At 35.4% G+C, this 19,319-nt stretch overlaps 1 protein-coding gene and 1 long non-coding RNA gene across 7 annotated transcripts in view; one reads left to right on the top strand and one right to left on the bottom strand.

Annotated features, from left to right (window-relative positions):
• CCDC15 (coiled-coil domain containing 15) overlaps positions 1-19,319 on the bottom strand; it is a 100,650-nt gene that overhangs the window by 34,564 nt on the left and 46,767 nt on the right. For 4 of the 6 annotated variants that reach the window (XM_003819928.5, XM_055095024.2, XM_055095025.2 and 1 more), the window contains 2 exons: positions 16,293-16,385; positions 15,043-15,146 (listed from right to left, as the gene is read on the bottom strand). In XM_003819928.5, coding sequence (XP_003819976.1) covers positions 15,043-15,146; positions 16,293-16,385 — 197 coding nt within the window. The remainder of the gene's footprint in view (positions 1-15,042; positions 15,147-16,292; positions 16,386-19,319) is intronic. The other 2 variants (XM_063608297.1, XM_063608298.1) reach the window with 1 other exon arrangement.
• Positions 1-19,319, top strand: part of LOC117975064 (uncharacterized) — a 72,534-nt gene that overhangs the window by 42,491 nt on the left and 10,724 nt on the right. The window lies entirely within an intron of this gene.

Below are 19,319 nucleotides of genomic sequence, written 5' to 3'. Positions count from 1 at the left end.
AAAGAGGTGCCCTGCTGGAAAAATAACTTCTCAAGGAGGTGGAAGAAATCTGCCTCTTTGATATAACAGAATTAAGATCTAATTTAGAAGTCTAACTTTTTTCCTGCTGTTCCTGTTTTTTCTGTTCAAACTTTCCCTTGTCTCCCAATTCCATGATTCTGCCAGTATTCTTCCTTGTGACTTCAAATGGAATAAATTCTAATGTTTCATAGCAGAGTAGGGTGACTATAGTTAGCAACAATGTATTGTATCTTTCAAAATAGCTAGAAGAGAGGACTTGAACTGTGCCCCCTCCACATAGAAGTGACAAATACCGATTTGATTACGTATCCTATGTAACAAAATTTCACACGTACCCCACTAATATGTACAAATATAATGTATCAAAAAAGAGAGCAATCACTAATAAGAATAACTTAACATTTCCTACTGGTACTCTCTACTTGGATTTCCTTTTAGACTTCAAGCCCAGTATGCTCCAAACTAAACTTATTCTCGTCACCTCTACCACCTTCCTGGCAAATCTGTTTTATAGTATAACATGTACCCAGTGACCTAAGCCATAAATCTGGGAGTTATCTTGAATTCTTCTCTAACAAAATCCTATCAAGTCTCTTAACCACTCTTAAAACTACCTCCTCCTCTTTGCCTCCCTGGCCTTGTCTTATGTGGCAGGCCATGTTATAAACTTCAAAGACGTTAGGTGATAAAGACAAATAAATCTGGGGTTGAATCCCAGTTCTGCCACTTGCTAAATGTACCCTTAATCCTAGGCAAATTACCTAACCTTTCTAGGGCTCATTTTCTCATCTGTAAAATGAAATGAGTAATAAAATCTACCTTAAAAGGTTATTGAAACAAGTATTGAAACAAGTAAATAACCTAAAGCACTCAACACTACGCCTAGCACATTCTAAGCACTCAGTGAATGCTAACTACTGCTACCTTGCAGGACTACTTTATCCATTAAGAGGAGATAATCTATGCGAAGTGCTTGACACACAGTTAGGACTTAATATATAACGATCTTTTAAAAAATTAATTTCACCTCTCTTCTCTCTATATATTATTTCAACAACCTCCTAACAGTCATTTCATCTTATCCCCATGATGCCACTGAGCTCCCTGTTTTCAACATAAAGTCAAATTTTTTTCTCATGACCTACTAAGGTCTTTACAATCATGTCTTTCCTTATTTCTTAAGGCTCACCTATTGCTATTCCTTTAGCTCCAATCACATCAAATTCAGAGGTGTCACATTCTTTCATGAAGCACTGCTTTTGCAGTGCTATTCCTTTTGCCTGGAATTCCTGTCCAGCCTTTCCCCTCTCCAATTCCCACTTTGTCTTATACTATCCCCACAAATCCTTCAAAACTCGGTTCAGGAAGTTCTCCCTTTCCTTCTGCCACCCCATATCCCCAACTCTGGCTTTAAAACAGTCTCTGTGCTACCACATATTCTTGTACTTTTTTCCTTCTCATGATAAGCAGCAGCTAATCTTTACTGAGTACATACTATATTTGTGATTCTGTACTAAGCACATTTACACGTTACCTCATTTAATCCTTGCAGGAACTTTATGAGGTATATATCATTATTATCCTTATTGTATATAGAGGAAACTGAGGATTACAGAAGTAACTCTCAAAGTCACACAGCCGGTAGGTAGCAGAGCTGGGACTTGGAAACATATCTCCCCATGTTCTTAACCACGTGCTGTATTATCTTGTAATACTAAATATATGGTATTATAATGATCTATTTCCAGTCATGCGTTACCCAATTATGGAGCTATATTCTTTAAAAAAATTCATCTTTGTCATGAAAACATCATAGAGTGTCCTTCCACAAACCTAGATGGTATAGCCTATACACAACCAGGCTATATGGTATAGCCTCATTGTTCCTTGGCTACAAGCCTGTACAGTACATTACTGGACTGGATCCTGTAGGCAACTGTAACACAATGGTAAGTGTTTGTGTATCTAAACATAGAAAAAGTACAGCAAAAATACAGTATAAAAGATAAAAACATTATACTTAAATAAGGCACTTACCATGAATGGAGCATGCAGGACTGGAAGATGCTTTGGGTGAGTCACTGAGCGAGTAGTAAGTAAATGTGAAGGTCTAGGTCATTATGATATACTACTGTAGACTTTATAAACACTGTACACTTAGATTAAAGTTACAAAAATTAATTTTCTTTCTTCAATAATAAATTAACCTCAGCTTACTGTAACTTTTTAACTTTATAAACTAAATTTTTTTACTTGACTCTTTTATAATAACTCTTAGCTTAAAACACAAGCATGTTGTACGGCTGTAAAAAAAAATTTTCTTTCTTTGTATCCTTGTCCTATATGCTTTTTCCATTAAATTTTTTTAAACTTTTTAAACTATTTTGTTAAAAACTAAGACATAAATACATGTTAGCCTAGGCCTACACAGGGTCAGGATCATCAATATTATTGTCTTCTGCCACCACATCCTATCCCACTGGACAGTTTTCAGAGGCAATAACACTCATGGAGTTGTATTCTCCTATGATAATGCCTTCTTCTGGAATACCTCCTGAAGGACCTGGCTGAGGCTGTTTTACAGTTAACTTTTCTTTTAGAATAGTATAGTAAATATATAAACCAGTAACATAGGTGTTCATTATCGTCATCAGCCATTATGCATTGTACATAACTGTATGTGCTATACTTTTACACAACTGGAAGCACAGTAGGTTTACATAAGCATCACCACAGACACATGAGGAATGCATTACAATGCTACATCACTAGGTGATAGGAATTTTTCAGCTCCACTATAATCTTATGGGACCAACAGTGTATGTGCTGTCCATCACTAACCAAAACATCTTTATGTGGTGCATGACCGTATTTATCTGCTTCCCCACTGGTTAGTCAAACTTATCTAGCTAGATCCTTGAAGACAGGGATCATGTTTTTTCATTTCTTGCATACCCTATGTCTAGCATCATCTCTACCAATTAACAGATGCTCAATAAATAGCTGCTAAATCAATGAATGAAACCATATCATTTTATTCTTATAACAATTGAGTGAGGTAAAGTAGTTATCAATTACTGTTTATAAAACAGATGTATGATTATTTTAGAATGCTGCTAAGGTGGTTTTGTCTTCAAGTTAAATCATGTGACTTCCATGCAAAGAAGGCATAAATGATTTAGTTTCTTCAGTAAGTAAAAGGCAAAATTAATTTTTAATTATTTGCCAACTATCAATACAAGATTAAGTCTTCTGCTACCATCTGTAAAGCAATCAGTCCTTCATATTTTTTCTGAGGTCAAGAGTATAAACACAAGAAGGAAAAGATTATCCAGTAGGAAATGGCAATAAAACAAAAAGCCTTTAGCAGAAAAGCTTTCAAAGAAGGTCAGTAGTATTGCTAAAGAAGTTTCCCACTGACTATGCCATGTGGTAGGCATGTCATGAGAAGATTTAGGTTAGACATAAAACACTCACAGCAGGGGTATGTTGCCTTCAGTCAAATGAACTGAATGAAATTCTCATTTTGACTTTTACCTGCTAGCCTGTAAAATGCTTACATATGAGCAATACAGAACTGAAAAGACCTTTTGATGCAGATCAGATCACAATTACAGCTAAAAGATTAGGCTATCATAAGACAAATCTGGCCTAGGTGAGAGAGTGAACTTCCTGAGCTGAGTGTCAACATGCTTAGATGCTGAAATTGTTATACTAGAGCTCTAAAGAACATTAAAAACAGAAAAGGTCTTTGAAATATTTAAAGAGAATTCTGCTTAAAAGTCACACTAGACAACTTGATAAAGATTTTTTTTTTCCAAGCATCCCAACCCCAGTCCACATACTTTTTTATTGCAACAGTTTTTGTCAGGTTGCTTTTAGAACAACAGTATTATATTTCAAGGGAGAAAAAAGCATGTGAGGAAAAAAACATACACAAAGGGAATATTAAACACCTCACAGGAAATCTATTTTCACTAGTGGGATGCCACATAAATATTTCAGGAGTCCTTATACCCTCTTATGCACAATAAACAGGATATTCAGCAGCAAGGGGCCCTCAACCATGCAGATACTGCTTAGTCTTACAATGTCAAACAAACTAGTAATAAAATATTTGAGAAATTAAGAAATACAGGAAAGATAGGGAAAAATGATTTATCATCCAAAGACAATTCTTTAACATCTTGGAATATTTTATTTCAGTATGTTATTCATTGTATGATTGCTGTTGTTGCAAAAAGCTTTGTTTCCATTTGGTCCATAGCTTGGGAGAAGTTCGGGGGTGGTTAAGAAGCTGCCCGGGGGCTAGAGGCGGGGGCTTAAGCAGAAGCTGCAAGTATAGGGGCCTGCAGCAGTGCCCCTCAAAGATCATTGTGCCAATATTTCACTTGAGGCTTTTTTCATTTATGCTCACAAGAAAAATTAGTCTGTAATGCTGCTTTCTTGTAATGTCCCCATCAGGCTGGTATTAAGGTTATGCTTTATTTGAGAAATATTCCACTTTCCATTCTCTGGAAGAATTTATGTAAAACTTTATGTTATTTTTTCCCTTATACATTTAAAAAGAATTCCCCAGTGAAGATATATGAGCTGGAATCTGAACCTGGATTTTTCTTTCAGGATTTTTAATAACTGGTTTTATTTCTTTCAGTGATATGGGATTACTCAAGTATTCAATTTCTTCTTGTGTCCATTTTAGTTGTTTTATCCCCATAGGAGTTTATTTTATTAAAATTGTCAAATTTTTAAAATGTAAAGTTGTTTATAATGTTCTCTTACTGTGATTTAATGTATGTAGGCTCTGTAGTAATGGTTCCCTTTCCATTCCTAATATTGGTGAATTGTGTTTTTTCTTTTTACTGATTAGTAAAAGTGATATATCCTTGGCAAAACAAAATTTTTAAAAGAACCAACTTTTGTCTTTGATTTCCTCTGTTATACATTTGTTTTATATTTCACTGATTTTGCACTTATTCCTATGGCTTTTTTTCTGATGTAATTTGTAGTTTTTCCCAAGCTTAAGATGGAAGGTTAAAACATTGATTTGTAGCCTTTTTAATTTTATATTAATTGTAATCAAGGCTCTGACATTCCCTTTAAGGACTGCTTCAGTGACACCTAAAAAGTTTTAATATGATTTATCTTCATTATTATTCTCTCAAAAGTATTTCCTAATTGCCATTATAATTTTTTCTTTGATCCATGATCCTTTAGAAATATACTGCTTATTGATTTCTAGTGTAATATCACTAAAGTTACAGAACATATTCTGAAAAATAACCAAAAGTAAGATCAACTGTGGAAAATGTTCCATGGGCACTTGAAAGGAATATATTCTGTCACGATTCAGTGTTTTTATAAATGTTTCCACTTTTCTTAAATTTCTAGGCATAAATTGGTTGGGTCATATAGTAGGTCTATGTTTAACTGTATAAGATATTAAACAGTTTTCCAAAGTGGTTGTGCTGTTTTCTACATATGATACTAATACATGAGTTACAGCTGTTCTACATCCTTGCCACTATCTGGTACTGTTAAGTTTGTTGTCTTTCCCTCCTTAAGCTACTCTAGTGAGTCTGAAGTGGTACCTCATTGTGCATAGAGTGAGTTCTTACTTTAAGATTATATTTTTCTATTGGATTCTATTTTATAGATTCCATTTCTTTGGTGAAATTCTCCATATTTTCATCCATTTTCTCCATCTCTTCCTCTAGTTACCTGAGCACATTAATCAATTATTTTAAAGTCTACTAATACTAGTATCTTGTGTCATCTGAGTCTGCTTCTGTTGTCTTTTCTTTCTCTTGGCTTTTGGACATCTACTTCTAAGTATGTACTTAGAAACTTTTGATTGAATACTGAATATTGTTTTAATTTTTTAGAGGCTCTAAATTATGTTATCCATAACCAGAGAAAGTTCACACTTTTCTCAGCTAGGCAGAAAGTACACAGTTCATCATCTTAATCTGGTCCAGACATCAGCAGAATCAAGGCTGCTTTGTAATTTAGGTAAGGTTTATTCTACTGCTAGTCAGATGATGTTCTTAGTGTATGCTCTCCTTAACTCAACTGAAAGCCTGATATGTATATTGGGCCCTTTCTCCCCTCCCCCAACCCAGTGGGTCCTGAACTCTACATCTCCTCATCATCACAGACTAATAGATTCTTAGTCTCTTTTCCACTCATTTTCCATTTAGCCTTCATGTTTTCTTAGACTTTGGCAAATGTCTTGAGGAGAACACTGATCAAATGTTTGAGACCCTTGAGTCTCCAATTTTGTTACTGCAGCTCCTTCAGACCACCAAAAGCTCTGCTTGTTTCTGTCACCCAGCAGTAGCCCTGTACCTTATCCAATGTCATGCTGAAACATATTTTGAAAACCCCTTAAGAAATACTTAGTTCCTATTGTTCCCAGAACTTTAGTTATTTTCACATGCATATAAATCAGACCTCCCTTAATATTTCACATGCTCCTGAAGCTGATGGTCACAAGCTGAACTCACTAGCTTCCTGAAAAATCTGTTCTTTGAACATTCCCTATATACGTTAATGGTACTAACCATTCATTCAATTATCTAAGAAGAAAGTTAGAAAATACCCTTGACCAAACCCATCAAGACTAAGAATTTGGTCATCAAAATCTATGGATTCTACTTCTTAAATATTATTAAATATGTCACTCTCTGTTCCCAGTGCCCTCATGTCCTCCACAACTACTATAATAACTTCTTAACTGGACTCTGCCTTAGTTTTCTTTTTTAGATTATTCTATATGCAGCTGCCAGACTGGTCTTTATAAGATTATAGTAAGATTATAGGACTTTTGCCTTAAAATCTTTCAACAACTTCGTTATAGATTCTCTGCCACTTCACTTCACTTGGGGTTTAGCCACCCCAAATTTTTATTTTATTTCTTAGACACACCTTATGCTTCATACTAAGCTCCTTGACCATCTGGCAAACTTCAATTCATCCTTTAAGATGTAGCTTGAGTATTAACTCATCTATAAAGCATTTCTTGACCTCCCTAGACTATCCCTGCCTCACTTTAAGCATTATAATTATTTTTTGTCTCTTTTTCTCCTGTTGTCTGTCCTCTCTTGGTGCTCATCCTATCATGGTAGTAACAGGTACTTTTTATTGAGATCTTACTAAATGTCAGATACAATGTTAAGTACTTTACATACATTTCTCCACTTAATGCTATCAACAAACTAGAAGATCAATATTATAATCTCCATTATATAATTAAGGATACTGAGGCTCAGAGGTGAAGTTACTTGCTTAAGTTTACAAAGTTCATAATGGATACATTCACACTTAAGTCCATTTGTAAATATGTACTATCCTGTCATATATTCTAGTTTTATATTCTCAGCATATAGAACAGTCCCTGGCATGTAGTAAGTTTTCAATAAATGTTTGCTTTGTTGTTGAAAAGTACTAAACTAGATAATATATGAAAGCCCTTGTGAATTATAAAAATTCTGCATGAATACTACTATTATTTCCTCCCACCTTGATTCTGTTTCTATATGTTTTCCTAACTCACCATCCTTATCCCCTTCCCTGCAAAACATATATTTATCCACCCAAACCCAACTAAAGTGTAATATTTTCTCTAACTCTCCAGATAAAATCGTTAATCCCTTCTTCTGTGCTCACATGGACTCTGTACCTATCTTGGCAACTGCACGAATTATATTACTTATTTGAATATGTTTGTTTCTCATCCTCCCTCCCCAACTTAGATTATGAGTTCTTCAAGAAAAGGAATGAATTTTATTTATCTTTGTATCATCTGAGCCTACGACAGTGCCTATGATATGGAAGATAAAAAATAAACGTTTTCTGAATAAATGCAGAATCACTCTTAGACCTGGATAAGAGGGGAGCCCTTATCATGAGACCCACATTTTTAATAGTCCCACTTTGGCCTGTCTCTGACCATATCTCTTCCCATAGTCCTCAGAGACTAAGCAACTAGGCGAAGGCACCTGAAGCCTATGACTGCCCATCTATACTCTGCTCCAGGTACCCAGGCCCCTGGAATTCTTTACTCAAACTTTCCAAAGGCTGTTTTTAGGGTATACACAGTTCTGTTCCCCACCTTTGTCTTCCTCAGAGCAGGCCGCACCTCTTGTGCGCATCTAGGCTCAATGGAACATTAAGGGGTGACCACTTACAGGGCATGTACCTAGAACTTAGATATCTGGGCTGAGTTGAACCATAGCATGTATCTGAAATTCTTCGAGTACAAAATAGAGGTATGAATAAGAATAGAAAGGGGGTGGACTGGAGGCTGAGTCTCCACTCATGTTCCTGCATGTAACTCAGAGGAGTTCAAGAATTGCAAATTTGAGTCCGACCTTCTAGTCACTATGAAATCATATTTGTCAAGGTAGGACAATAGAATATATGTCATTTAACAGTTTTTTAGCTCAGCTTATGACATTAAAATACTTAGATGTAAGGTACATAAACTTGTATTTGTATGTGAGCCCAATCCCGCAAATATTAGAGGCAGGCTTAAATCAGTTATCCCACGAATAAACTATAAATAAATGAAAATACATGTGAAAGCACTTAAAATAATCCAATAAATATTTCCTTTGACATGGCTACTACACCAGCAGTCATTGTTTTTTTAAATGAATTCTTCTAAATAAAGAATACTTCGGCCGGGCATGGTGGCTCAAGCCTGTAATCCCAGCACTTTGGGAGGCCGAGGCGGGTGGATCACGAGGTCAGGAGTTCGAGATCAGCCTGGCCAAGATGGTGAAACCCTGTCTCTACTAAAAATACAAAAATTAGCCGGGCTTGGTGGCATACGCCTGTGGTCCCAGCTACTTGGGAAGCTGAGGCAGGAGAATCGCTTGAACTCGGGAGGTGGAGGTTGCAGTGAGTTGAGATCGTGCCATTGCACTCCAGCCTGGGCGACAAGAGTGAAACTCCATCTTAAAAAAAAATAATAATAATAATAATAATAATAATAATACTTCTATTACAGAAACAGTTGCCCATTAAGATGAAGGAAAACTTGTTAGTAATACAAGAGAAGAAATGGATTACTAATTAAAAGGTTTATTTTTTTTTCATTAAGATGAAATAGCATTGAAAAGGAACTAGGAAACTTTTAGGTCCAATGACTACCCATTAGGGAAAGGACTCCTTATTCAATAAATGGTGCTGGGATAACTGGTTAGGCAAATGCAGAAGAATGAAACTGGACCCCTACCTTTACTATACACAAACATTAACTCAAGATGGATTAAAGATTTAAATGTAAGACCTCAAACTATGAAAATCCTAGAAGAAAACCCAGGAAGTACCACTCTGGACATCAGCTTTGGCAAAAAATGTATGACTAAATCCTCAAAAGCAATTGCAACAAAAGCAAAAATTGATAAATGGGACTCAAACTAAAGAGCTTCCTCACAGCAAGAGAAACTATCAAGTGCATAAACAGACAACCTACAGAATGGTAGAAGATATTTACAAACTATGCACCTGACAAAGGTCTGATATCCAGTATCTATAAGGAATTTAAACAATTTGGCCAGGCGTGGTAGCTCACTCCTGTAATTCCCCCAAATTAGGAGGCCAAGGCAAGTGGATCACCTGAGGTCAGGAGTTCGAGACCAGCCTGGCCCACATGGTGAAACCCTGTCTCTACTAAAAATACAAAAATTAGCTGGGCATGGTGGTACATGCCTGTAGTCCCAGCTACTCAGGAGACAGGCACGAGAATCACTTGAATCTGGGAGGCAGACATTGCAGTGAGCTGAGAATGTGCCACTGGACAGAGTGAGACTCCATCTAAAAAAAAAAAAAAAAAAAAAAAAAAACACCAGGCAAAGCAAAAAACAACCCCATTAAAAAGTGGGCAAAAGACATGAATAAATACTTCTCAAAAGAAGACATACAAGTGGCCAATAAACATGAAAATATGTTCCACATCACTAATCATCAGAGAAATGCAAATCAAAACCACAATGAGATACTATCTAACACCAGTCAAAACAGATATTAGTAAAAAGTCAAAAAATAACAAATAATTGCAAGGCTGCAGAGAAAAGGGAATGCTTATTCATTGTTGGTGGAAATGTAAATTAGTTCAGCCACTGTGGAAAGCGGTTTGTTAGTTCAGCCACTGTGGAAAGCGGTTTGGAGATTTTTCAAAGAACTTAGAACTACCATTTGACCTAGCAATCCCATAATTTGGTACAACGAATCCTTCTACCAAAAAGGCACACGCATTCATATGTTCATCGCACCACTATTCACAACAGCAAAGACATAGAATCAACCTAGGTGCCCATCAGTGGTGAACTGGATAAAGAAAATGTGGTATGTATACACCATAGAAGACTATGCAACCATATAAAAGAATGAAATCATGTCCTTTACAGCAACATGGATGTAGCTGGAAGCCATTATCCTAAGCGAATTAACACAGAAACAGAAAACCAAATACTGCATGCTCTCACTTATAAGTGGGAGCTAAACTTTGGGTACACATAGACACAAAAATGAAAACAATAAACACTGAAGACTACTAGAGGGAGGGATAGGGGAGGAGAAAAGGCTGAAAATTACCTATTGGGTACTATACTTACTATCTGAGTGACAGGATCATTTATACCACAACCTTCAGCATCACGCAATATACCCTTGTAACAAACTTGCACCTGTACCCCCTGAATCTAAAATAGAAGTTGAAATTATAAAAAACAAAACCAAAAAGACCCCAAAGACTATTCATTATGCTATTTGAACACATTTCTAGCACTTTACAGTAACCTATAACAATTTTGTTATAGTATTATACAGAGTATTTCAAAATAAAAGTGTTATTGCTTTATATTTTATAGCACTTCACAAATTTCAAACTATTACACATATTAGCACTTTGTTTAGTGCATTATGCATAGTATGTCAATAACATCTGATTAAGTAAATCCTCATATTAGATTTCATTATAACTTTTTTTTTTTTTGAGACGGAGTTTCGCTCTTATTGCCCAGGCTGGAGTGCAATGGCACGATCTCGGCTCACTGCAACCTCCGCCCCCCGGGTTCAAGTGATTCCCCTGCCTCAGCCTCCCGAGTAGCTGGGATTACAAGGATTACAAGCATGAGCCACCATGCCCAGCTAATTTTGTATTTTTAGTAGAGACGGGGTTACTCCACGTTGGTCAGGCTGGTCTCGAACTCTTGACCTCAGGTGATCTGCCCGCCTCAGCCTCCCAAAGTGCTAGGATTACAGGCGTGAGTCACCGCGCCCGGCTCATTATAACTTTTTATGCATTGTTTAGAAGTTAGTAGGCACAATGAAGTTTGTCAAGACAACTGGGGTTGAGCTCTAAGGGGCACAGTAAAAACCCATAGCCTGTAGTCCCAGCTACTCAAGAGGCTGAGGCAGGAGAATCGCTTGAACCAGGGAGGCGGAGGTTGCAGTGAGCCGAGATCACGCCACTGCACTCCAGCCTAGCAACGGAGCGAGACTCTGTCTCAAAAAAAAAAGAAAAAGAAATGCAACTGATGGAGAAGAACTTCTTCAACCTGAAAAAGCGCATCTACAAAAAATGTACAGCTAACATCATACTTGATGGTAAGAAACTGTAAGTTTACCTGCTAGGATAAGAAACAAGCCAAAGATGTACCCTCTCATTAACATCATACTGAAAGTCCTTGCTAATGAAATAAGGCAATGAAAGGAAATAAAAGGCATACAGATTGGGAAAGAAGAAATAAAACTAACTTTGTTCACTGGTGACATGATCATATAATAACAAAAATGTCACTGAACAAGCTACTGGAACTAAGTGATTACAGCAGGGTTGAAGGATACAAGTTTAATATACAAAAGTCAATCACTTTCCAATATACCAGCAATGAACGGGTGGAATTTAAAATTAAATGCACAATACCATTTATATGTATTTCCAAAATGAAAGACTTAGGTATAAGTCTAACAAAAAATATATAAGATCTATATGAGCAAAAACAACAAAACACTGAAGAAAGAAATCAAAGGACAACTAAATAAAATGGAGAGGTCATCTATGGTCATGGATAGAAAGACTCAATATTGTCAAGATGTCAGTTCTCCCCAACTTGATATATACATTAACTGCAATCTCAGTAAAAATCTCAACAAGTTATTTCGTGGATATTGACAAACTTATTTAAAGTTTATGTAGAGAGGTAAAGCCAACACAACATTAAAAAAGAAAAACAAAGTTGAAAGACTGAAATTACCCGACTTCAAGACTTATTATAAAGCTACATGCCACACCCACTGTTGCCAGCACCCAGGTATAGAACCAAACGGCCTGAGGACAGGCCTGCCTCACCCACTGCCGCCACTTCAGGCACTCATGCTTGTCATCCGGGTGCCTGGGGATCAACTGAACTTACCCACAATGAGATATCATCTCACCACAGTTAAAATGGCAATTATCAAAACAACAAAAAGTAACAAAAGCTGGTGAGGATGTAGAGAAAAGGGAACTCTTATACACTGTTGGTGGGAATGTAAATTAATACAGAAATTATGGAAAACGGTATGGAGATTTCTAAAAAAAAAAACCTAAAAACAGAACTTCCAGATGATCCAGCAACTCCACTATTGGGTATTTATTCAAAGGAAAAGAAATCAGTGTATCAAAGGGATACCTGTATCCCCATGTTTACTGTGGCACCATTCACAATTGTCAAGATATTGAATCAACCTAAGTGTCTTCAACAGAGGGACACAAAGAAAATGTGGTATATACACACAGTGGAATACTATTCGGCCATAAAAAAGAATGAAATCCTGTCATTTGCTGCAACACAGATGGAACTGGAAGTCATTATGTTAAATCAAATAAGCCAGGCACAGAAAGACAAACGTCGCATGTTCTCACTCACATGTGGGAGCTAAAAAAGCTGATCCCATAGAGGTAGAAAGTAGAATGATAGTTAACCAGAGGGTGGGAAGGGAGGAGAGGATGAAGAATGGGTTAATGGGTATAAACATACAGTTAGACAGATAGAATAAATTCTACTTATTGGTAGCACAGTAGGGTGACTCTAGTTAACAATAATTTATTGTATATTTCAAAACAGCTAGAAGATTTGAAATGTTCCCAATCCAAAGAAATCATAATGTTTGAGATGACAGATATACTAATTACTCTGATTTGATCATTACACATCATACATTTGATCATATACATTGCATGTTATCAAAATATTATGTGTATCCCATAAATATGTACAATTATTATGTATCAATAAAAATATGTAAGTAAGGCTACAATAATCAAAACAGTGTGGTATGGCAAAAGAATAGACAAATAGATCAATGGAACAGAACAGAGAACCAAGTCCAAAAAACAGAACCACATAAATGCAGTCAACTGATTTTTAACAAAAGAGCAAAGGCAATATGATTAATAAAAGATGGTCTTTTCAACAAATGGTGCTGGAACAACTGGACATCCACATGCAAAAAAAAAAATGACTCTAAACACAGATCTTACACCTCTCACAAAAATTAACAAAGTGGATCATAGAGAAAAATGTAAAATGCAAAACTACAAAACTCCTAGAAGGTAACACAGGAGAAAATCTAAGTGACTTTGGGTATGGCAGTGACTTTTTTTTATATATAACACCAAAGGCACAATCCATGAAAGAAAGAACTGATTAGGCAGACTTCATTTTGCTCTGCAAAAGATACTGTCAACAGATGAGAAGACATGCTACAGACTGGGGAAAAAATGTTTACAAAAGACTGATAAAGAACTGTTATTCAAAATATACAAAGAACTCTCAAAATTCAACAAGAAGAAGAAAAATGAACAGACACATCACCATAGAAGATACACAGATGACAAATAAGCATGTGAAAAGGTGCTCCATATTATATGTCATTAGGGAAGTGAAAATTAAAACAATGAGATACTACTACACACCTACTAGAATGGCCAAAATCCAAAATACTGACACCACCAAATGTTGGCAAGGATGTCAAGCAACAGGAACCCTCATTCCTTGCTGGTGGGAATGCAAAATGGTATAGCCACTTTGGAAGACCATTTGGTAGTGTCTTATAAAGCTAAATATATTTTTACCATATGATCCAGCAATCATATGCCTTGTTATTTACTCAAATAAGCTAAAAATGTATGCCCCCACAAAAACTTGTACATAGATTTTAAAGTAGCTTTATTCATAATTGCTAAATATTGGCAGCAAATAATATGTTCTTCAGTAAGTGAATGAATAACTAAACTGTGATACATTCAGATAATGGGATATTATTCAGTGCTAAAAATAAATGAGCTATCAAGCCATAAAAAAGCACTAGAGGAAACGTACATGCATATTTCTAAGTATAAAAAGTCAATCTAAAAAGGTTGCATACATACTGTATGATTCCAACTATATGATGTTCTGGAAAAGGCAAAACCATGGAGACAGTAGAGAGTTCAGTGGTTACCACAGGATAGGGTGTAAAGAGGGAGGAATAGGCAGAGCACAGAGGATTTTAGGGAAGTGAAAGCACTTTGTATAATACCATAATGGTAGACACATGACATTATGTATTTGTCAAAACCCATAGAATGCCTAACACCAAAGGTGAACTCTAATGTAAACTATGGACTTTGGGTAATAATAATGTGTCAATGTAGGTTCATCAATTCTAATACATTGTACCACTATGGTGCAGGATAGTGACAGTAGGAGAGGCTACGCATTTGTGGGGCAGAGGGTATACTCTCTGTACTTTCTGCTCAATTTTGCTGTGAGCCTAAAATTGCCCTAAAAAAATCAAGTCTAATAGAAAATCGAACCAAAAAACCAAACCATAGCTGTTCACCATCTTCCAATATTTCACCCAGATCAAAAATAGCTGTTTTCAATATGGATCAGAGGGCAAAACCATTACCTTTTTCTAAAGTTCATCTTCCAAAAACATCTTAATTGGCAATTTAAGGCTCACAGGGCGGATCGAATAACTTACTTTTCAATTTTCTTCTTTTGTTCTTTTTGCCTTTGTTGTTCTTTAACTTGTTCTCTCTCAATATCCATGAAAAGTCGTCTATGTCTCAGGTACTGCTTTTGACGCTAAAGGTAAGAAGTTAAAATTACTAAGATTCTGCTTTCAGAGGAATTTCCAAGGAAGAAAAATATTCTTATACCATAGACAAAAACAAACGCAAGCAAACAAAAACAGATGATATAGAAGTTACATGATTAAGTCTTTAATTTCCTTCTGTCTATGGTCACTCAGGATGTCACATACACAAGAATTTTATATTTTCAAGCACATGGCTATTATATGTTAATAGGCAAACCAGAGAAAGTATTTACTCTGTTACTCTGAAATATTTACTCTGTGTTCCCAAGTAGTAAGTACCATAAAAGCCGAGCCACAGAAAGAATGTAGAAGATATTTCATAACAGAACCAATAGTTACTTTAACTTTTCAAAATTAAAACAGTATCACAAAAGCATACTCTAAGCCTAGCGTAACATGGCACGGAGGAGGGTAGAAGGGCTGAGGTATACTAAAGCCTCAGACTCATAAATGAAACAAATAGAATAAAAGCAAGTGCTACTAGACTGTGTGTGATCTGTTCATTCCTCTGAATTTATATATACTCTTTTAAATACACAAGCTATTCAATGAGCAAAAAGCATGTCTATGTATATACCAAAGTAGTGCAGGGCTTTTTGGTAAAAATTATTGAAGGTCTAAATAGTAGCTCTTAATACTGAGGATGCATCAGAATCACCAGTGGTATTTTTAAAAAACAAAAATGCCCTAAACCTCCGTTTTCAGATACTGATTTGGTATATCTGGTTTAGATCTAGGCATATTTGTATTTTGAAAAAAGCTCCCCATCTGATTCTGGTGCATGGCCAGGGTTAAGAACTATTGGTTTAAACTAACTTTAGATTGAAAAGAGAAAAAAAAAAGAAAGCCATAAAGTAATTATCTTCCTTTAAATAAGTTATAGTGGCAAATATACATTAGCTGGAGAAATTTATTAGTGTCAAATAATTGATTTCACATCAATGTACCCTAACTCATAGGAGCTTGGAAAATAAATTCAACACATTATAATGAGTCAAGCAACTTTTATTTGATTTATGAAATTTGTGGTATTAGCTCTTTTATGTGTTAGGACACAACAAATTGTTTCCAATTTCTCATATATTAATACTATCATAGAAATATTGGGATCCAAAAGCAGTATCATTACATACCTCTTTCTTATCTTCTTCTCTATCCACGTCAGACTGAAATGCCAGTGGAGCTTGGAATTCAGTGCTCAATCCTGATTGATACCTATCATAAGCCTGTTAGAAGGTCCAGTCACACAAAGTGACAAAATTACCAAAAACTACCCCATGAACAATTTTGATATTTTTATCTATTCTTTTCTTTTGCAAACTTGGGCTCAATTGGATAAAGAAGGGGAAAAAATGTGAATATAAAGAATAAAATCAAAAAAGAATGAAAGGAAGCCGTTTCAGAAGGAAGTAACCAAACATAAAATAATAAATCGAAGAAAAGGGTTCAGGTCAAAAACATGAATAAACAAAAAATTAAAATGTTCAGAATGAAAATTCTTTTAAAGTGGTCACTTGAAATCACTGTCATGAGTGCGCTTGGAATAGAATCTAGGATAAATAGCCAGATTCCTTAATATTTCAATTCTATATATGATCACTTTGAATTTATACAACCCTCTTAGTAGGCATGAGTCCAGAGAAAATATTATATCAATCAACTTGAATGGCATGGAGGAAACAGGCTAATTTCCACCCATGTTTACTGGGAAAGCCTTATAACATAACTTGGTATATCTACTTGGACATTACATGGGTCAAATAATGATCTCCAACTTTTAGAGATAAAAAGTTTAAAATTATTTCATCTCTTAAGTTTAAGAGTTATTTATCTTTCAACAAGGTTGCAGGATACATGATCAATATACAAAAATCAATTGTATTTCTATACTTGTAAAGAACAATCTAGAAAGTAAATTAAGAAAAAATTTACATTTACAGTATCTTCAAAAAGAAGAAAACACTTAGAAATTTAACAGAGGAAGTGTGAATTTTATACTCTGAAACATACAAAACATTGTTTTAAAAAAATGAAAGATGATATATATAATGGAAAGACATCCCATGTTTATGGACTGGAAGACCCAATATCGTTAAGATGGCAGCATTCCCCAAATCAATCAACAAATTTAATAATCCTCCATCAAAATGTCAGTTGATTCTTGGCAGAAATTGATAAGATGATCCTAAAATTCTTGTGAAAATGCAAGGGACCCAGAATAGCTAAGACAGTCTTGAAAAAGAACAAAGTTAGGGGACTCACTCTTCCTAACATCAAAACTTACTACAAAGATATAATAATCAAGATAAATTGTACTAATACAAGGATAGATATGCTATAGATCAATGAAATAAAAGTGAGAGTTCAGAAATAAACTCTTACATTTATAATGAGTTGATTTTCAATAAGAGTGCCAAGACAATTCAATTGAAAAATAAACAGCTTTTTAACAAATGATTCTGGGACACAGGTTATCCACATGCAAAAGAATGAAGCTGGACCACTCCCTAACACTATACACAAAAATTTACTCAAAATGCATCATAGGCCTAAATATAAGAGCTAATACTATAAGACTTAGAGGAACGCATAGGAGTCAATCTTTGTGATTTTGGCTTAGGTAATGGGTTCTTAGATATGACAATAAAAGCACAAACCATGAAAGAAGAAGTAGACAAATTGGATTTTATCAAAATTAAAAACTTTTGTGCTGCAGAGGAAACCATCAAGAAAGTGAAAGGCAACCCACAGAACAGAAAAACATTTGCAAATCATATATATCTGATAAGGGACTTGTATGTGGAACATATTATGAATTCTCATACTCAATAATCATAACGCAAATAACCCAATTACAAAATGGGCAAAGCATCTAACAGTTCTCCAAACAAGATATACAAATGGTCAGTAAGCACATGAAAAGGTGTTCAACATCATTAGCTATCAGGAAAATACAAATCAAAAGTACTTCACACCCACTTGGATGGCAATAATTAAAAATACAGATAATAACAAGTGTTGGTGAGGATATGGAGAAATTTGAGTCCTCATATACCACTGGTGGGAATGAAAAATGGTGCAGCTTGGCAGGTCCTCAAAAGGTTAAGCACAGTTATCATACGTTCCACCAATTCCACTATGAGGTATAATATGACCAAGAGAAGTGAAAAATATGCCCACAAAAAAAAAACTTGTACACAAATGTTCACAGCAGTACTATTCCTAACAGCCAAGAAGAAATAAGCCAAACTTCCATCAATAGATGAATTGATAAATAAAATGTGCTATATGCACAAAATGGAATATTTTTCAGCAATGAATAGGAACAAAGTACTGCTATATGCTACATCAATGGATTTTGAAAACACATGCTAAGTGAAAGAAGCCAGTCACAAAAGGCCACATCTTTCATGGTCTCCTTTATATAGACTACCCAGAATAGGCAAATCTGTAAAGACAGAAAATAGCTTAGTGGTTGCATAGGACTGGAGGTGGGGCTAAAGGGAAAAGTGGCGTGGTACAGGACTTTTGGGGGGTGATGAAAATGTTCTCAGATTGATTGTGGTTAATGCCACAAACACAACCTGTGATTTTTGCACAACCCTGTAAATACTAAAAATACTGTATACTTTAATAGGTCAATTGTATATGTGAATTATAGTCATTCATTATTTGCATATTCCACATTTGCAAATTTGCCTATTCACTAAAATTTATGTGTAATCCCAATACTTATGGTGCTTTTGCAGGCCTTTGCAGACATGCACAGAGCTGTGAAAAATTTGAGTCATCCAATATGCATGTTGCCAACTGAGGCTGACCAAGATGATACTCTGCCTTTTTGTTTCAGCTCTCATACTGTAAACAAGTGTTCTTTTTGCAGTCTATTTGGTGCCAAGTTTTTGCATTTTTGTGTTCTATGTTGGTGATTTCACTGTTAAAATGGTCCCCATGCATAGCTGAAGTACTATCTATTATTAGTAAGCACAAAAAGGCAGTGGTGTACCTTATGGAAAAAATATGCATGTTAGATAAGCTTCATTCCAGCATGAGTTACAGTGCTGTTGGCTGTGAGTTCATGTTAACGGATCAACCATATATATTAAATAAGGTGTTTTAAAGAGAAATATATATAAAATAAGGTTATGTATTGATTAGTT

The sequence above is a fragment of the Pan paniscus genome, chromosome 9 (genome assembly GCF_029289425.2).
Source record: "Pan paniscus chromosome 9, NHGRI_mPanPan1-v2.0_pri, whole genome shotgun sequence".
In the NCBI taxonomy this organism is placed as follows: Eukaryota; Metazoa; Chordata; class Mammalia; order Primates; family Hominidae; genus Pan; species Pan paniscus.
This window is presented reverse-complemented; position numbering and strand designations above follow the sequence as displayed.